We start from the raw sequence: 16387 nt of genomic DNA on the forward strand, positions 1-16387 counted from the left end.
GTGCATTGCTGCAGAGCAGACAAATACAGCAGTGTAAGAATGTTGTGGTTACAAGCCGTGGCTTAAGGCTTTCTAACACTTGGCAGGGGACATGTGTAATGTGAAAGTCATGTGGCTGGGGAGGCTTTCGTGCTGAATGGTTGAAACATTGGCCCTCAGTATGCATGTGTGTGCATTATAACCATGTATCTGGGAATGCAGTTGGAAGGGTTTCTTTGATCGACGTTTCTACACAAATCTTGGTTAACCTGTTTGTAGGACTGTTTATGGTCAGATGAGATATTTAGCCTCTCCAGAAGGGTTTATTTCAGTTAGTAGCACAGACGACGCAGACTGGAAATGACTCAGAGGTCAGTGTATGTTTTGGTCGTTGGATTTTCCGTTCTGTTCTTAAAAAAAAAAAAAAAAAAAGAGTGGTTATTTTGTTTTCCATTTTAAGAATAAAATAATAATATTACTCAAGGCATTTTTTTTTATGAACAAAACATTTTGAAAAAATAGTTGATTCATTGATTCATTTTCCATTTCTAAAAACAAAAAAGCACCTCAATGGCGCTCTTATTTTGAAAACGACAACTTCCGGTCTGACAATTTGAAAAAAAAAAGTGTTTTTTTTTTTTTTGTTTCTGTCTTTTTATTTATTTATTTTTAAATGTATTCATATTTTTCGAGCTAGGCAATAAAACAAACACAAAAAGGTTGTACAAAAAGAAGAAATACATTCTATATAGTCAAGGCTGTATCTACAGTAGCTCTTGAAACAAGATATAAAAAATAAAACATACTGTAAATGCCTGAAATTTAGTGGGAAAATTTATTTGAACCCAACTCAGTGTAAAAAAATCAACCATATTTGATTTGTTTGTGTGATATTACATTACATTTTTTGTTTTTAGGAGAAAAAAAAAGGAAAATCAACCAGTTTTTAAAGTTTTTATCAAGAAAAATACCTTGAATTTCGAACATAATTTTAGAATTTTAAAATGAATGTGTTTTAAATATCCTTTTTTGAATAGAAAGTCCAAAGAGACTTATTTAACCATCAAAGCATCAAAGTACTTCACCGTTCGTCAGGTGTCCAGAATCACAAATGACCAGCAGCTTTGTATCTGTTTTTGTAAAGCATATGTTTTGAATTTAGTCTGTTTGTTGACACTTGCAATGTGTCTGCTTAACTCAAGCAAATGCGTCATCAAATAGACAGACAGGACTTGTGTAGCCAGAGCCTCGGAGAGGAGTGTGGAATTTGGAACGTGGCTGTCATGTTCCTGCTGGATTCCTGATATCATCTTTTCTCACATCGGCTTAAATCACTACTGTTACTTCACCAGAAAGACTGCATTCATAAAAACAACTCCAGACGATATGTTTGACTTCCATACAATGATGATGACATGATTTACTGGGTTTGCTTCACTACAGCCGTGTTTCTCAAATGGGGGTATGTGTACTCGTAAGTGTACGGGGGGGGGGGGATTAACAAATTAAAGAATTTAAAAATGTTGGTTTTATAATGTTTGTTTTTACTTAAAAGTGAAAATCACTCTAAATATTACCAGCAAATCACAAAACAACAACTAAAACACACAAAATGAGAGAAAAATATACTGAATAATAAAAAAAAGAACAGACAAACAGCAACATAATACACAAAATGACACCTAAAAAACACACAAACTAAGAGAGAAAAATATTTACTACTACCAGCAACTCATAAAACGACAACAGACACACTAAATTACAGAAAAAATACAAACGATCGCTACAATATACACAAACATGACACAGAAACATACAAAACGACATAAGAAGCAACAAAACAACATCAAAAACACACACTGAGATAGATTTAAATAATTTAATTGAAATAATACCAACAACACACAAAAACGACAGCAAAAACACACAAAATATGAGAAAATATACTGAATAATTAAAAAAAAATAGGCAAAATGACACAAAAAACACATAAAATGATGATAGAAATTATCTTGAGGAGGCACTAAATACTGTTTCTTTCCACTTATTTACATAATGAGATTCTTTCAAATGTGTGATAGCACTAATTAATCTATCATTATGTTCTATAGTTGTTTTGTTTATAGTATTCTGAGTAAAATGTTGTAGTCGGACACAAGAGGGTGCTTGGATTGAAAAGTTAGAAAGAGATACTTGAGCTTAAAAAGTTTGAAAACCACTGCACTACAGGACACACACCCACACACATACACACACACACACACACACACTTACTGCACTTCTTTGGTGTTCGCTCTTCCCTCTTTCCCATTTCTGCCTTCCCAATGCCCCCCATATTTATTTACTCCACCTAAAACACACACTCGGTCCCAAATACCTGCAACACCTCTTCCTCTCTCACACACACATACACACACACCTTTATACACCCATACCCCCACCCCTCCCGTTTCCAGGTCAGTGTTTTAATTCGATTTCAGTGAACAAATACCAAAGGCCACTCTATCCTGAGGACCTCTACTTCTCACAGCCAAGGACAGGAAGGAGGTCAGTGTGTGTGCATGCATTAAAGCGTGTGTGTGTCTTCTTCACACATGTATGTGTGAGCATGTGTGCATCAGGGGAAGAATGCAGTGGAGGAGAGTGTCTCCAATGGGGCGAAGGAGTTCAGGGCACTGAAAGAAGGGCTGTTTGTGGCTGCTTGGAGGTTGCCAGGGCTTTGCTGAATGTGGTTTTTCCAGCAGTTTGTTGAGATTCCCAGGGGGAGGAGAGTAGATCTGCGTACTTGGAGGATAGGGTAGGCTTGAGTTTTTTTTTTTTTTTTTTTTGGTGGGGGGGTTCATGTTATGGATCGTTTTGGCACTGTGACAACAGACACGATAAGCGTAACACCAGGACCTGCAACAAGAGTGGGATCTTATGGAGGAACTAAAAGGGATTAAAGCTCACACAGATCCCAAAAGGGGGCATTAATGAGCATCAGCTCAGTGCTAACACACATACAAACGTAGTTACTAGAGGTGATTACAAGATTACGGATTACAAGTACTCACGTGACTGTAATTGAGTTGCTTTTATGGTACTTATTGCACTTAAGCATGTTTTAAAAGAAGTAAAGTCCTTTGTTACATTCCTACACCCAACCGTTACTGTGTGAATAATGATTATAAGTTTTAAAATGATCAACGGACATTGTGAAAAATGAAATAACTAGACAACTATCAAATGCATCACATCATAGCTGACCAATCAGATTAAACACAATGCACCGCGCCAAAACAGCATTGTATGATGGTTATTTTCTCAGTTTTAGAGTTCATAAATGTATCTATTCTTAGAGCCTGAGAATAATTTTTGTTTTGAATTGAATTCATTGGTGTTATTTTATTTATAAAAGGATTGTACATTTTGACAAACCTTTTATTTTATGCAGATGCCTTTGTGGGGCAAAAATGAGCTCCAATTGTGCAAGAGACGGTCTCTTCCTTTTTAAGTGTATACATGAGATGTTTTTTTTATCAAAAATAAACATGGGGGGTGAAAGTGACTAGTAACTTTGAGTACTATTTAATTGAGCTAGTTTTACTAGGGCTTTTGTGGACTTTTTAACTGGGAGTATTTTATGTATTACTTACTTGTACGTCGGTACAATTTCAATCAAGTAACAGTACTTCTACTTGAATATAACTTATCAGTACTCTTTACACTCCTGGTAGTTATAGTTTTTATCATCTCTCTCTGTATTTCTAAGCATATCATGTGTTTCCACTGTGTCTTTGTCTAAAACGCTCATCTGTATTGGTTTTGACGTTTGGCAAACTTCACCTAAACTCCTGCTGCTCTAAATGGAGGATCACTGTACTGCTGCAGGTTGGCGGGGGGGGGGGGTAGAAACAACATGTTAGACGAAAACAGCAGCAACTCTCAGCACTGTCTCCATGGTGAAGCTGCTGACCTGGCAGTCAGCCCTCGGTGTACCCACCCCCCTGCTCTGCTCATCGTGGCGTTGGCATTGCTAAAATATGGAGAAAGCAAAGTGCGAGCCCAGTTTGCGTGTACCATGAAGTGTGTGCCCCTCTGCAGGCTGGCAGACCTCACAGCCATTCATGAACTCCTGAGGTTAATGATTTCTTTTCTGTTTTCCTTCTTCGTGGCATCTTTGAAGCAACAGGTTTCTGTTTGAAAGTTATTAAGTCGCTCTCTTTTTTTCCTCCTCTGCTCCTTATTTCCCCCTCTCCCTCCTTCACTCACTCTTTCCGGCCATCATAACCCTCCTCCTCCTCCTCCTCCTCCTCCTCCTGCTTCTTTAACCATGTGTTCATCTGTCCAACACTCATTCACTGATGTGTGTAATGAGTGAATGAGGGAGACACAGAAAGATGTTTAGATTCTGAAAAACTAGCACAGATTTTAAACAGAAGTAAAGCAGAAATGAGGCAAAGCTTTGGAGGAGAACAGGGTTCAGTTGTGACTAAGTTGGACAGTTCAGAGTTGTGGAGGGGGAAGGGGAGGATTTTAGGGGGAGGGGTAGTTGGGGGAGACAGAGGGGAACATGCTGGCTCACTGGTGAAGTGTCAGAGTCTACAGCGGGGCTCTGGGAGAGGCAGAGCGAGAGTAACAGTGAACCTATAGTCACTTCAGCCATGTGGGAGCCATGGATGTAGTTTGAGGCGCTGCTTATTTTAGTTTGTCCAACATATTGAGCTGTTTGGGGACTGTTTTTTTTTTCTCTTTATCATGGACTCTGACTCAGACTCTCCTTTCAACTACTCCTGGCCTTCATTCCCCAAGATGAGGATGCGCAGGAAGATGGGGAAAAAAGGTAAAGTAGGAGCCTGGAACAGAGAAATCTTTAAACGAACACATGCTTCTGACATGTCCATGTGTTTCATAGATATTTGATCCATGTGTGGATCATTTTAAAGAGACCGCCGTCAACTTTTTTGACAGTTTATAACATCCTCTTAGAGACATGGAGGCAAATAGTGCGATAACTGCGCCTGGCAGACACATTTTACTGTCAGACAATAAAGTTAAAATTAGACTTTTCCCATTACACGACCTCCACTGCAGCAGCAGTCAGTCACTGTGAGATAACTGCGTGTTTGCAAGTGATGTAACCTGATAGCTGACAGTCTGATGGGGAATGTCAGATGTCCACTCGAGACTGATGGAGTGCTTTTAGCTCTTTTGACAGTTCCAGCCTCAGTACTGTGTCTAGGGATGGGAACCTTTCACATTTGAACCCATACTCGGTACCTGGACCAATTTTCAGTACTTTTCTGTGGTAATAAATGGAAAATATTTATTACCATATTTATTGATAATAATCATAATAATGATAATAATAACAAACTTTCACAAATATATCAAACCAACATCCAACTGTTTGTAAATTTCTTCATCATGAAAACCATGAACTTCAACTACCCAGTGTTTTTTCTCTTCTTGATAATGCACAAATTAAAAAGTAGCTCTAACAATGGTTTGGATTTATATTGTGCTTTTTTTCTGAGGAGACTCAAAGCGTGTTACAGAAACCATTATTCATTCACATCAGTCATACCAGTGGTGGTACAGAAGCGTGGCTGCCATTTCACGCTTACGGCCCCTCTGACCACCACATTCATGCACAATTCATACCCATTCATACAAGGCAATGTGGGTAAAGTGCCTTGCCCAAGGACACAACGACAATGACTTGGATAGAGCAGGATTCAAACCCCCAACACTTCTGTTATTGGACGACCGAGTATTTCACTTGCATTTGTACACAGCTGAAAACATGTGTTCGAACCTATGTGAGCTATACTTCCAACTGCTTTCCATCAGCCATTGCTGAACCCTACTGCAGTCATCACGCTCTTGTCTGTGCAATGTTGTGTTCAGGTACTGCATGGGAAATCACCTTTTCTTCCACTCCCTCACAGTCACAAGGATGCGTTTAGGTACTGAAACCCGGTACCATTTGATTTTATGTGAAACGGTAGCAGGTAGTACCAAAGGAATTCTGTCGGTACCTAAAAATAATGCGGTACCCATCCCTATCTGTGTCAATGAGCAAGTCCTGCTGAGGAGCTGTGCACTACTTTTTTTTTAATTCCACTTTTATTCAATTAATTTTAACTCAACTTTATTTATATAGTGCCAATTACAACAATAGTCATAGCACTCATCAAAATATACAATTCTTAAGAAAAAAACCCAACAATTCCACATTAACCTGCATCAGCTACAGTGGGGAGAAAAAACGGGACAAATTCTCTGTTAGAACCAGGCTCAGACGTAGCAGCCATGTGCTTTGACTGGTTGGGGGTTAGTGGACAGAAAGAGGAGAACAGAACAGGATAGAGAGATAGAACATCAGAGTATCCAGACTAGTTGAGCCATGAACCACAGATCAGGAACTGTTAGCTCTAGCATCAAGACAACTAATACAGAAGAGAGAGAGAAGGACGAAAGAAGGAGAAGGCACAGACTGCAGAAAAACATCATTCAGTATTAGCAGGTCTGCCTGCATGGAAACACTAGGTGCTCGACTATGTGTGAGTGGAATGAGAATGAGTATGGTGTGGCGTGGCGTGGCGTGGCCATCAGTCGATGGTGTGTAAGCAGTGTGGTGGGTATACACCAGGGGTCAGAAGTGGGGGATTACCTCCAACCCCGTCTCTACAACACCTACACTTTTATTCAAATCAATTCAGCTCAACTTTATTTATCTAGCTCCAAATACAACAATAGTCATCTTGCAGAGGTTATGAAAATGTAAAATTCTTAAGGAAAAACCCAACAATTCCACATGAACATGGGGGTTAGTGGACAGAAAGAGTAGAACAGAACAGGATAGAGAGATAGAACATCAGAGGATCCAGACTAGTTGAGCCATGAACCACAGATCAGGAACTGTTAGCTCTAGCATCAAGACAACTAATACAGAAAAGAGAGAGAAGGACGAGGAGATGGCACTGACTGGCTGAATAGTTTCATGTTGAGCTGCCGATTAATGTGTGAAGAACTTCCATCTTATACTCTGTCAAATTCAACAAATCAAGCTAATTTGTTGAAAACATTTGATTATCCAAATTGACTATATCTTATCTGTGTGTGGTGTTAGATTATGGAACGGTTAAAAGAACGATCTGAAGCAGGGTCAAGACATTCATAAATTTAAAGCAGTTTACACACTAAACGTGTTTTCATGATACAACATGGAAGAATATATGTAAGGAATGTATAATGATTTGTTGGATGTTGGTTTTCCAAGGACTTGATTGTTCTGATGTATTTTTCCAAAGATGTCTTTTTCTTTTTCATTATTTGGAGAGTGAGAATGGAGGGGGTTTAATAAGGTTGTGCTTCTACCCTTCCCATTGAGCATGTCTAGGATTGTGTAGATGTGGTGTTGTGACTGTGTACATGTACTTGTATGTGTTTAAATAAATGTACACATATGATGTATGGGATATGTCTATGAAGGCAACATAATCATGCTCAATGAATTATTTTTTTTTTTTTAAATTAGGAACCTATTTGGTTTAAATGAACTGAGTCATGAAAATAAAAGGGCCCAAAGCACAAGTAAAAGTACAATGCTGTACATTTGTTGGGTGAAGAATGAGAGGAAGGTTCTGTTGCTGTGGCTTCTCTTTACGGGTGTTTTCTTCATCTTTCATCATACACCTCTGTAAGATTATTCTTGTTGTTGCTTCATAATTGAGATTGACATTGGTATGTTTTATGTGGACTGGCTGCTGGTGCTCCAACACTGAGCGAGCAGAAGTAGATCTCCTACACATGTGATGGCACATCCATCCACGGCTCCGATGTGCAACGTTTGCACCTGCAAAACAAAATGTCGCAAGCCGCAAGTTTATTTCTTCACTTCCATTGCTGTTTTGTGCTTGCTTCACCTCTTTCTGGATTCTTTGAATGCGACGCTCTGTATTAAAACATAAACACAATGAGAATGTGATGCTTGGATGGAAGCGTTTAACCACAGGTGTCCTAACTCTGAGTGGGTTTGTGGATTTTAGATGGACATTTGCTTAAACGGTTTAAACAGGTTGGACACGACAGCTAAATAATCACCTCCACCTGTGATAAGATAATAGCACCCCTGTGTTATAATCTTTGTACTATTTTTTACTCACTGTTTTAAGAAGCAACGTGAATCATGAAAGCAATGACAGCATGAATAAACAATCACTTTAGAGTTTTATTTTGAAAAAACAGTTAGTGGTGATTTTCATCACATGTTTGAAGCTAAAGAAAAAGCCCTTTTGACAGACCCCCCCCCCTCGCCTCTTTTGCTCTCCCAGGGGTGTGTATGGGTTGAAGGGTCACTTTCTGTTTTTAACTGCCCTGCTCTGGAAACCTGGCACTGACTGCTGTCTTTGTGTGAACCTGGAGCTTTCTGTTTTCCTCCATATACTGCTAAGTAACACAATCACTGCTACTGTATAGTGTTAGCGTTCATGCTATAGATACACATTCACTCAAATATACCTTTAGGTTTTAAAGAATCCTGTAGAAATTTGAGATTGGTGATATCAGCCTTAGTTGAAAATATTACAACCAATCAGGGAGCTAGATTTGGTTATAATCCCTCCTACTTCATTTGCATTAGACCTACTAGTACTACTTGTGAATCTTTTGGCTTTAATAGTAGTACTGCTAGTAGACTAAAAACAGTCTACTAGTAATACTGGTGAGAATTTCAGTGTACTAGTGGTACTTTTACTAGTTAAAGTTTTTGCTGCACTGGTGTAAAGCAAAATCGAAAATGCTTTTTTGTAGTAACATGTTTAAGTCTACTAGTAGAGGGAGGTAGAAAGGATTCAAATCCAGCTCCTTGATTGGTTGTAATATTTTCGAAAGCCAATGGCAAGCATGAATTGATTTCCCCTCTGACTCCTATTAGTGTACAAGGCTTACTAGTAGTGCCAGTGACACTAGTAAAGTGCGGGGGTGGGACGGATGATACACCAAGTTCACAAGATGCAATAGACCAGTGGTTTTCGAACTTTTTTAGCTTAAATATGCCCTTTCTGACTGCAGTCGCTATAGTCGCGTTTGGTGTGAACGTTCCTTAAGCTCATCTCTCCTGCTCTGTTTCACCAGGAGGGTGAAATGCTGGTCGGTTTTACATTTAATGCGGGTCGATACAATGCCGAGCAGTGTTTTGTGTGACACCAACTACGCGGTTGTAAAATCTGCAATCTATTATTGCAATATTGTCTCACCTTTAGTCGTGTGCTGGCAAACGAGGACACCAAAATTGAGTACAAGTACTCCACATTTGAGTTTTAGTTGACGTTAACTATATTGATATTACTGATATCAAATTTATGCTCAAATAGCTTTACATACCCAAACACACACGCTGTCTTGCTTTCCCTAAAACTTGTCCTTGACAGCTTCTTTTCTGTGAGTTTCTAAAATGATCATATTATAAACCCACAGTTAACTTAATGTTAAACACAGATCAGGGTCTGACAGTAATGTTCAATAAGCCCATGTTCGTTGGTCGGAGATGATGGAGCTCATGGAGGCCAGCTGTGGCTTTGGACATATCCCAGAACCTGGGCCTTTAGGGTCGTCTGTCAAGATCATATAATGAATTTTATTTGACAGAGTATCCATTTTCAAACAGCCCACATGGACGAGCTGGCCGTCTTTGTGGATTTGTTGTTGGACTGAATTCAATCGCCCGTTGATTTGCCAAAAGGCTGAGGCACACATGTCAAACTTAAGGCCTGGGGGCTACAACTGGTCCATGTCAGGGTCCAATCCAGTCCTGGCTGGTAAGGTCTGAAAAAATGGAATTTTCATGAGAAATGAACTTCAATTTTTAAGAAAACAATGCCTAATTTTGCAGAAAAGTAAAGAATGTTTACACTTCTCTGTATTACCTGCTGTAATGATATCCTTGGATGTTATTGAGCGGTGCTTTGTTTTTAATTACTTCCTGTTGCACACAAGCATCCATCCATTCCAACTTTCAGTGTTTGTTTTTGGATGGCTTCCGTACACCTTGTGCTTTTTACACATGAAACTAAAGTGTTTATTTTTTTTCAGCTACACTTTCATTTATTAAAAAAAAAAGAAAAATCTGAATAATAAAGAACACCATTTTAAAGTACATCAAAGTTTTTAGGACTGTTTTTTCTCTGTATGTAGTGTCCTTGGCAGGTATGCAAATGACAATACACACAATATAATAAAACAGTCTTTATTCTAGACTAGAGAATGCAAAGAATTATATAAACTATGTAAAACACCAAGGGGATGTGTGGCAGTTTGATGTTTGTTATATTTCTTTGCTATGAGTCCATGATGTTATAATGCATGTTTACTTCCCTTCTCTAATGGTGCCACATCTCATTTATAAGGAACATTTATTTGTGTGATGAGGAGCAGAGCTTAGCATGTGGGTCTCTGCCAATAACAAACAGCAATGATGTATGACTACTTAATGTTACTGTATTGTATATGGCAGACACATGTGAGGCCCCCAAAAGTAAACGCACAGAATTACGGTAAAAAAAAAAAAAACACACAAAATGACAGAAAAATATGCAAAACATCACAAAAATGACCACAAAAATCATTTAAAATTACAGAAAAATACACAAAAACTAAAATGGAAGATGACTTGACAACAAAATTACTCCAAAAACACACAAGACAACTACATAAATACAGAAAATAAACAGAATTGCAATAAAAAATTCACAAAATGACTCATAACACATGAAAGAACAACTAAAACACCCAACATTCATCCATCCATCTCTAATACCTCTCTTTGTTCCATCCTGATCACAGTTGTTTTGCACTGGAGTTAGTTAATCCTTGCTAACCCAAGTAATAGGTCGAGTACAGCATTATTACAGTCAATTAAAAGACTACAAATAAACACAAAAAACATCAACTCAGACCTGAGCAATAGTCAATATATAGCAAGATTTCTGTTTTGGTAGTGTAGAAAATTACAATATTGCCTATATCATTATATATTTATTTTATAGCTTTTTTGAAAAAAAAAAAAATACTCATTTTTGGAGTTGCTGCTTTTCCTACTTCACAGAACAGCATGAAAAGCATAGTTACAGTAGATGGATTTCTGAGTGCGCCATAACCCAGATCTTCCCCTAAATAAGCCACACTACAGAACTCACTCACACATGCTGTCCCTTATAGGAGATAAAGCCATAAGTGGCACATATTGTGGAGCTGTTTGTTTCTAAATGTGCCAGATGGATGGATGGATGGATGGATGGATGGATGGATGGATGGATGGATGGATGGATGGATGGATGGATGGATGGATGGATAGATAGATAGATAGATAGATAGATAGATAGATAGATAGATAGATAGATAGATAGATAGATAGATAGATAGATAGATAGATAGATAGATAGATAGACAGACAGACAGACAGACAGACAGACAGACAGATAGATAGATAGATAGATAGATAGACAGATAGACAGATAGACAGATAGATAGATAGATAGATAGATAGATGGATGGATGGATGGCCCCCTCACGGAAATCAGGGTTTCCAGGAGCATTTAAAGAAAAAACAGTAAATGGGATCAGTATAAAATATAAATACAGAAAAATAAAAACAATATGCAAATTTACAGCAATAAATACAAAAAGGTGCTTGATGTATTGCAGGTTGGTGGCCAATCACTGCTCATTCTCTGTGTTTCTGATAACCCCCCTCCCCCCAAGTAAGTCTTTATTAGGTGGAAAATATCAGGATTTATATTGTGTATCGCCATTTTGAGAAAAACATATCGCTATATGAATTTTGGTCCATATCGTTCAGCTCTTACATGAACAGAAAAGTGAATTTTAGTTGTTGTTTTAAACCAAAGTCTCTACTTTCTTGTTATTTCCATTCTCAACCTTATTAGAAGAAACCTAACCAACCTAACCTCATTTCACATCCTGTATTTGGAACTTTCAAACCTACTTCTGTGTCTGACACCGACTGTTTACGGCAGCTTGAGTGAGGTTCATGAACTTTAGTTGAATATTTGCAGGTGGAGCTAAGAATGTTTATATCGATCCAGAAGAATTGTGTTTCATATAACAATTTGGGTTTGATTAAAAGCCTAAATAAAACCAAATGAAGGCCAAGATGGATGTTTGAAGATGTCTCATAATCCAGCAGTGGTTTGCTTGGAGTTAGTTTATTTCTATTCGGACTGGATGTGGGAAGTATCGTCTGGTTTACTCATCAGTGTACAACTCCCTGTTGCTTCTCAGATTTATTGGAGTTACCGCGCTACGGGAAGCGCAGCCAATTGTTGCTCTGAATTATCCTTCTCTGCGGTGCTGATAATTGGAAATGACTGTGGAATATAACCATTGGGGTTGGTTGTAAAGCAAGCTATCAAGACCAAAGGGTTTGTTTTTGTCCTGTTGGCACAGTTTGGCTGATGCAAGGTGAGACTGTGAACTATTCAGGGCTCATTTGGCTTGTGTATCACTATTGTGGTCACATTTTTTCTGGGAATATAGGACAAAAATTATGAAGATGTAGTGTTGTTTCCCGTGCTAAAACTTTTGGTTAAAAATGTTTGGATTTTTAGATAGTTTGGGTTAAATTCCCTGTTGTTTGATGAAGATTTGGACCCATTTCTGTGATGTAAGATTGCAAGATTCTTTATTTGTTTTGCATTTATTACAACCAGTGGAGACTGAGGGATTCCAGCTCTGTGATTGGTGTCTGAATATATTTTCAAACAAGTCATATTCAGAATCCCAAACCAGGAAGTCTTTTTCAAAACATCATTATTCTTTTTGAAGGAGTTTGCCTCTAGTTGGTTTGATTCTATGGCTATGCTCAAAATGTTATACTAACATACTACTCATACTAAGTCTGACATCAAAATGAGTATGTAGTGCGTTCACATTAGATTGTATGAAAGGATTGAGTATGTAGGAAATACCCAGATTTATATTATATGAGGACATTTTCTAAGTGTGAACGGTGGGCACACTAATCATACTCGAGCACCCCATGATGCATTGCAAGCAGAACGTAAAACCGTCCTGGGACCAGCTACAAGCTCAAAATCAAACATCCCCTATTTCAAGATAAAACCATCTCTTCTTGTCTTCCATTAGTATTTGAACCCTTGTGTAAATACGGCTCTGTTTTTGATGTTAACCAGAAGTTTCGTCAGTAGCACAATCTTCGAAAATGTCAGAAATATCAGCATGAAATGTGTTTACGCAAGTTTTATGGATCCAATGACCACATGTTGATATTCTACTTGGTCACTTTCTCACTTAAAATGCTTTCAGAACTTTCAAAGGTGACGAATAAACGGAGATATTTAGCCTGAGTGTGATTCAGGTTTTTGTCATTGTAGATTCTAAATGCATCTAAATTGCAACTTGGAAGTATACTTCAGTGGGAATGGTCATCATCGGTCATTATTGTAATCATACTTATAGTATATAGTAGACAGTATATACTAATTGAGTTTGTAATGTATAGTACGGAGTGTGACGTTTTGAACACAGTCTATGATTAAGCTTTGTGTCACTTCTATTTGCAAAACTTGTAGTGGTGTGATTAGTCATCTTTGTTCACATGCACAAAATAAGTCTTTGACCTTTAGCACTTTTTGGGTACTTGTGTTGAGCAGAGCGGCATCCCAGTGGGAGCAGTGTGTATATGTGTGTTTGTGTGTGTTTTGAGAGCAGGAGTGTTTTCTCCTGTTTTAACAGTAAAAACCAAGCAGCTGCTCACAGTGACTCCAGTGTGTCCGTAGGGTTCCCCCTCAATGCTCCTGTGTGCTCACCCAGAGTTGTTTCCATCCAGCCACTGTATCGAAGGCGGGGTGGGAAAATAATAACACGCCAACAGACGTTCACTCACTACTGCACATGTGCATCAGCACATCCATTCACGTGTACATGCAAAGAGCGGCTCAGACATTGGGCAAACGCATGCGCAAACACACACACACACACACACACACACACACACACACACACACACACACACACACACACACACACACACACACACACACACACATATACACATTCACACACATACACAGAGAGAGAGAGATTCGGGGCCCTGGACAATGAAATGCAGCTTGCCCAGGATGTCCATGTCACTTCCTGTGTTTGTGAGCTATTTGGTGTTGCTCTGGAGACCAAATGCAATATTGAAAAATTCCCCTCTCTCCCTTCCTCTCTCTCACTGTGGCTTTGCTGCTCTCTGTAGAGAAAGGCCAGTCCATAAGGGAGAGCCCGGCCTCGTCCCCGACCCTGGCTGCTGCTGCCAGGCTGTCGGCCATGATCCACGGCAAGGACCAAGTGTACGCCAACGCCATGCTGGTTGACCAGGTGTGTCCAACTGAAGTCAGTATTCCTTTTCTTGGAAGATATTCTGTGTCACACTACTTTTTACAACAAATCAGCTGCTGAAACCTTTCCCTTTTTTGTCGTTTTGTCACTTTTCCATTCCAGGTGGATGACACAGACATTAAATACCGCTCTCCTGGAGAAGAAGACGATCTCAGCCCCAACGCCAGCATCGGCAGCCCCTGCTGGGAATCAGAGCACTGCCCCCACCATAGCCATCACCCACCCTCACCCTTCAACGTGCAGAAGGGTGTCCCAGCTGCTGCTGCTGCTGCTATGGAGAATCACAGGGAGCCATCCCCTCTCATCTCTCCCCATTCTCCCTCCACTTCCTCCACTTCTTTTCCTTCCTCCCCACTGGTTTCCGCTCGGCGTTTGTTCGAAGGAGTCCAGAGGCGCCAGGCGCAGACAGGCCTGCTAGCGTCTCCTGCTTTGAATCGCAGAGCGTGCAGCTTTACCGAGACGAGCCGGGGCCTGAGGTAGGACACCGCTGCTCTAGTGCTTTGAGTAGGGATGTAAGGATATATCCTAAACCGGCTGAAAACCCATCCAAATAACAGGGGATTAAAATCAATACAGCACAGTATGTGCTTTGATACTCTGCTTAAACAATAGGGGGCGCTGTGACTGTTTTAGTCCAGCTGGTTCAGCTGCACACTCGGGGCAGCGGTGGGAGAAGAGCTTTAATTGGACTGAAAAAAGAAGACCCGACTCCGACAGAACGCGACCCAAACCCGTCCGACCCTAATGAAGCCAATGTCTCTTTGAGCCCGAACTCATTTCAATCCGACACTATTCACTTCTGTGCGCGCGCATGTAGAGATGAGTCATTTGTGCGTTTTTCTTGCGCTAATAGAAACACATCACCTGATTTACAGCACAATGTCCGAACCCAGCCTGAGCCTGTGGTATAAAGATCAAAATTAAGCCTGAACCGTCGACATAAACCGACACGCGATGCACACACACCGACACACACACAAATATGTCAATTCCAAGCCAGGAACATAAGCTGCACTTTAAAAAAGAAAGTCACCTCGATTATTTTCACTGTATTTATGATTTGAAAATGTTTTTCATATTTTAATTTGATGTGTTTTTAAAAAAGTTATGTTTTTGTTTAACTTTGAAGAAATGTGAAGTTTACTGTAGTTTAAGAGTTCAAACAGTTCAAAAGGTTTGTAAGAAGGTCATAAGAAGAAAACATTCATTTTTAAAAAAATCTTGACAATTTAAATGAAAGAATAAGAATCTGTATTTTGACTAATCCGTTTTTTCTCCAAAATATGATCTCTATGTATTCAAATTGAAAGGAGTTGAGTCCATCATTACATCCCAATCTTTGATTTGAGTTTCTTTAAAAAATGGAATTGTTGGTTGAGTGTATCCTTACAACCCAAGCTTTGAGGGTTTCAAGGTTTTTGCAAAAAAATGGCAACTTGTTGCTTTTTAAACTAAGCATATCTTCCTTTTGTTATTGTTTCACTTTTGACTCTTCGTCCTAATATCGTGTGTTAGAAAATAACTTGTTATAAATCGTTTTGAACTTGCATCAAACCATCTTAGTGATTGTAGTCACTAAGCAGATCTCTGGAAAATGACTGTTTTTGTACACATGATAGAAAACATTCCTTCCACTTTGGTCAGGGATTGAGGTTTAACAAAAGACAAAAACAAAATAACGCATTAGACTTTGAATCCTCCATTAAATCCTTCCATTGCTGACATAGGTTTTGGTCCTTATTAATAATGCATCTAATAATTATCTTGAATTCTGCTTTTGTGAGGTCATGGTATTTGTATGCATGAGGTTTGGATTTTTTAAAACATGATTTGAACATGGTGCATATCTTGGTTTGATTCAAAGTGCCTGCCTTGTATTGACTGATAATAACGAACAAAAGAACAGGAAGTCCTTTCCAAATACTTGCTAAATCATGCTAAATACATGCAGGCAGCTCAAGGCGTGTTAATGAATATTGAAAACACTGGCAAGATTGTT

General features: G+C 39.1%; 1 protein-coding gene across 7 annotated transcripts in view; it reads left to right on the plus strand.

The window, feature by feature from the left end:
- Positions 1 to 16387, plus strand: part of LOC114469935 (rho guanine nucleotide exchange factor 28-like) — a 72314-nt gene that overhangs the window by 23967 nt on the left and 31960 nt on the right. For 2 of the 7 annotated variants that reach the window (XM_028457845.1, XM_028457849.1), the window contains exons 1-3: positions 4582 to 4801; positions 14246 to 14382; positions 14491 to 14864. In XM_028457845.1, the coding sequence (XP_028313646.1) occupies positions 4717 to 4801; positions 14246 to 14382; positions 14491 to 14864 (596 nt within the window). In that variant the 5' untranslated portion in view covers positions 4582 to 4716. Of the gene's footprint in view, positions 1 to 2486; positions 2527 to 4581; positions 4802 to 14245; positions 14383 to 14490; positions 14865 to 16387 lie in introns of those variants that run through there. The other 5 variants (XM_028457843.1, XM_028457844.1, XM_028457848.1 and 2 more) reach the window with 4 other exon arrangements.

The sequence above is a fragment of the Gouania willdenowi genome, chromosome 9 (assembly GCF_900634775.1).
Source record: "Gouania willdenowi chromosome 9, fGouWil2.1, whole genome shotgun sequence".
NCBI classification, from domain to species: Eukaryota; Metazoa; Chordata; class Actinopteri; order Blenniiformes; family Gobiesocidae; genus Gouania; species Gouania willdenowi.